The sequence below is a fragment of the Elephantulus edwardii genome, unplaced genomic scaffold, assembly GCF_000299155.1.
Source record: "Elephantulus edwardii isolate Elephantulus edwardi_28Jun2011 unplaced genomic scaffold, EleEdw1.0 scaffold00079, whole genome shotgun sequence".
Lineage (NCBI taxonomy): Eukaryota > Metazoa > Chordata > Mammalia > Macroscelidea > Macroscelididae > Elephantulus > Elephantulus edwardii.
In genome coordinates, this window is record NW_006399829.1 from 13,614,415 (window position 1) to 13,615,613 (window position 1,199).

At 36.9% G+C, this 1,199-nt stretch overlaps 1 protein-coding gene and 1 pseudogene across 1 annotated transcript in view; both read right to left on the reverse strand.

Moving 5' to 3' along the window:
• Positions 1–259: 259 nt before the first annotated feature.
• LOC102869995 (NADH dehydrogenase [ubiquinone] iron-sulfur protein 4, mitochondrial-like) overlaps positions 260–1,199 on the reverse strand; it is a 164,603-nt gene continuing 163,663 nt past the window's right edge. Inside the window, exon 5 of the mRNA XM_006889570.1 lies at positions 260–478. Within this exon, the coding sequence (XP_006889632.1) occupies positions 375–478 (104 nt within the window). The 3' untranslated portion in view covers positions 260–374. The remainder of the gene's footprint in view (positions 479–1,199) is intronic.
• Positions 602–1,199, reverse strand: part of LOC102877270 — a 20,190-nt pseudogene continuing 19,592 nt past the window's right edge.

A 1,199-nucleotide genomic window follows, 5' to 3' on the forward strand; every position in this document is an offset into this window, starting at 1 on the left:
CTTCAATAATTAAGTTAGGATTAAGGTTTATCAGACTGTAACTTCAAGTACTTCTTATAATAAAAGGACAGGATTTTCAAAGACAGTATTTTCATTTTGAGGGCTGAATGTTTATGTTATTTCAAACATTTCTTTTAATAGATTTTTAAGTACTGAATTTCCTAGAGGTATGATCACCTCAAATATTCACTATACATAGGACATTTGCAACACATTTGAGAGATTAAAAACCCCAACATTTTAAATAGACACCATAAAATGTAGTTTAAAGTCCAAATTTATTAGGAGATTAAGAGATGCATTATACACGGACTATAAATACCACACAGCTGACCTTATTCACAGTCAAGTACAGAGATATAGTCAGTGCCAATCTATTTTGTGGATACCCTTGTTCTTTTGTTCCAAGAAAAGTTTGCACCATACGACTTGGACTTCGGTTTTGGAACCTTTCTTTCTTCAATGTCATAGCTCCATCCTGGAAAAGAAAACACAGCAACCCAATTACAAAAGAAATTGGAAAAGCACAGCAAGTAGAGGCTTTTACAAATTTAGTGTTCATTTGTCAGCAGAAGCAAATATCAACACATCTGAAATACACTTAGTTATTTGTTTCCGTGTCAACCTGTGTGGCAAGAGGGCCCTAAAAACTGCCTGACTGACCACATCTCCTATTAAAGGTATAATTCACAATTTGATCTTTACCTGCTTTTAAATACTTAAAGGTTAGGTATCATGTAAACATTTCCATTCCTCTCTGTGGTTTAACATGTAATACATAATTGCTGTGATGAACACTGAACAATCTCATCTGAAATGATACAGAGGAACACAAGAACATACATACATTACAAACATACATACATACATACATACATGCTGCTGTTATGTGCCATCGAGTCACTTGCGACTCATAGCGACCCTATGTACAACAGCCCTAAACTCTGCCCTGTCCTGTGCCAATCGCACCGTCTCTGACACTCCCATCCTGATTACCCCTGTCACTGAATCAATCCACCTCATAGAGGACCTTCCCCTCCTGCGCTGTCCCTCCACCCTACCAAGCATGATGTCTTTTTCCAAGGATTGGTCTCTCCTTATGTATGGTATGAAAGTCAGACAAAAGTTTCCAAGAGACACAAAAAGAATAAGAGTTTTTTTTTTTTAGTACAGCCACACAGGAATAAGGAATATGCTGG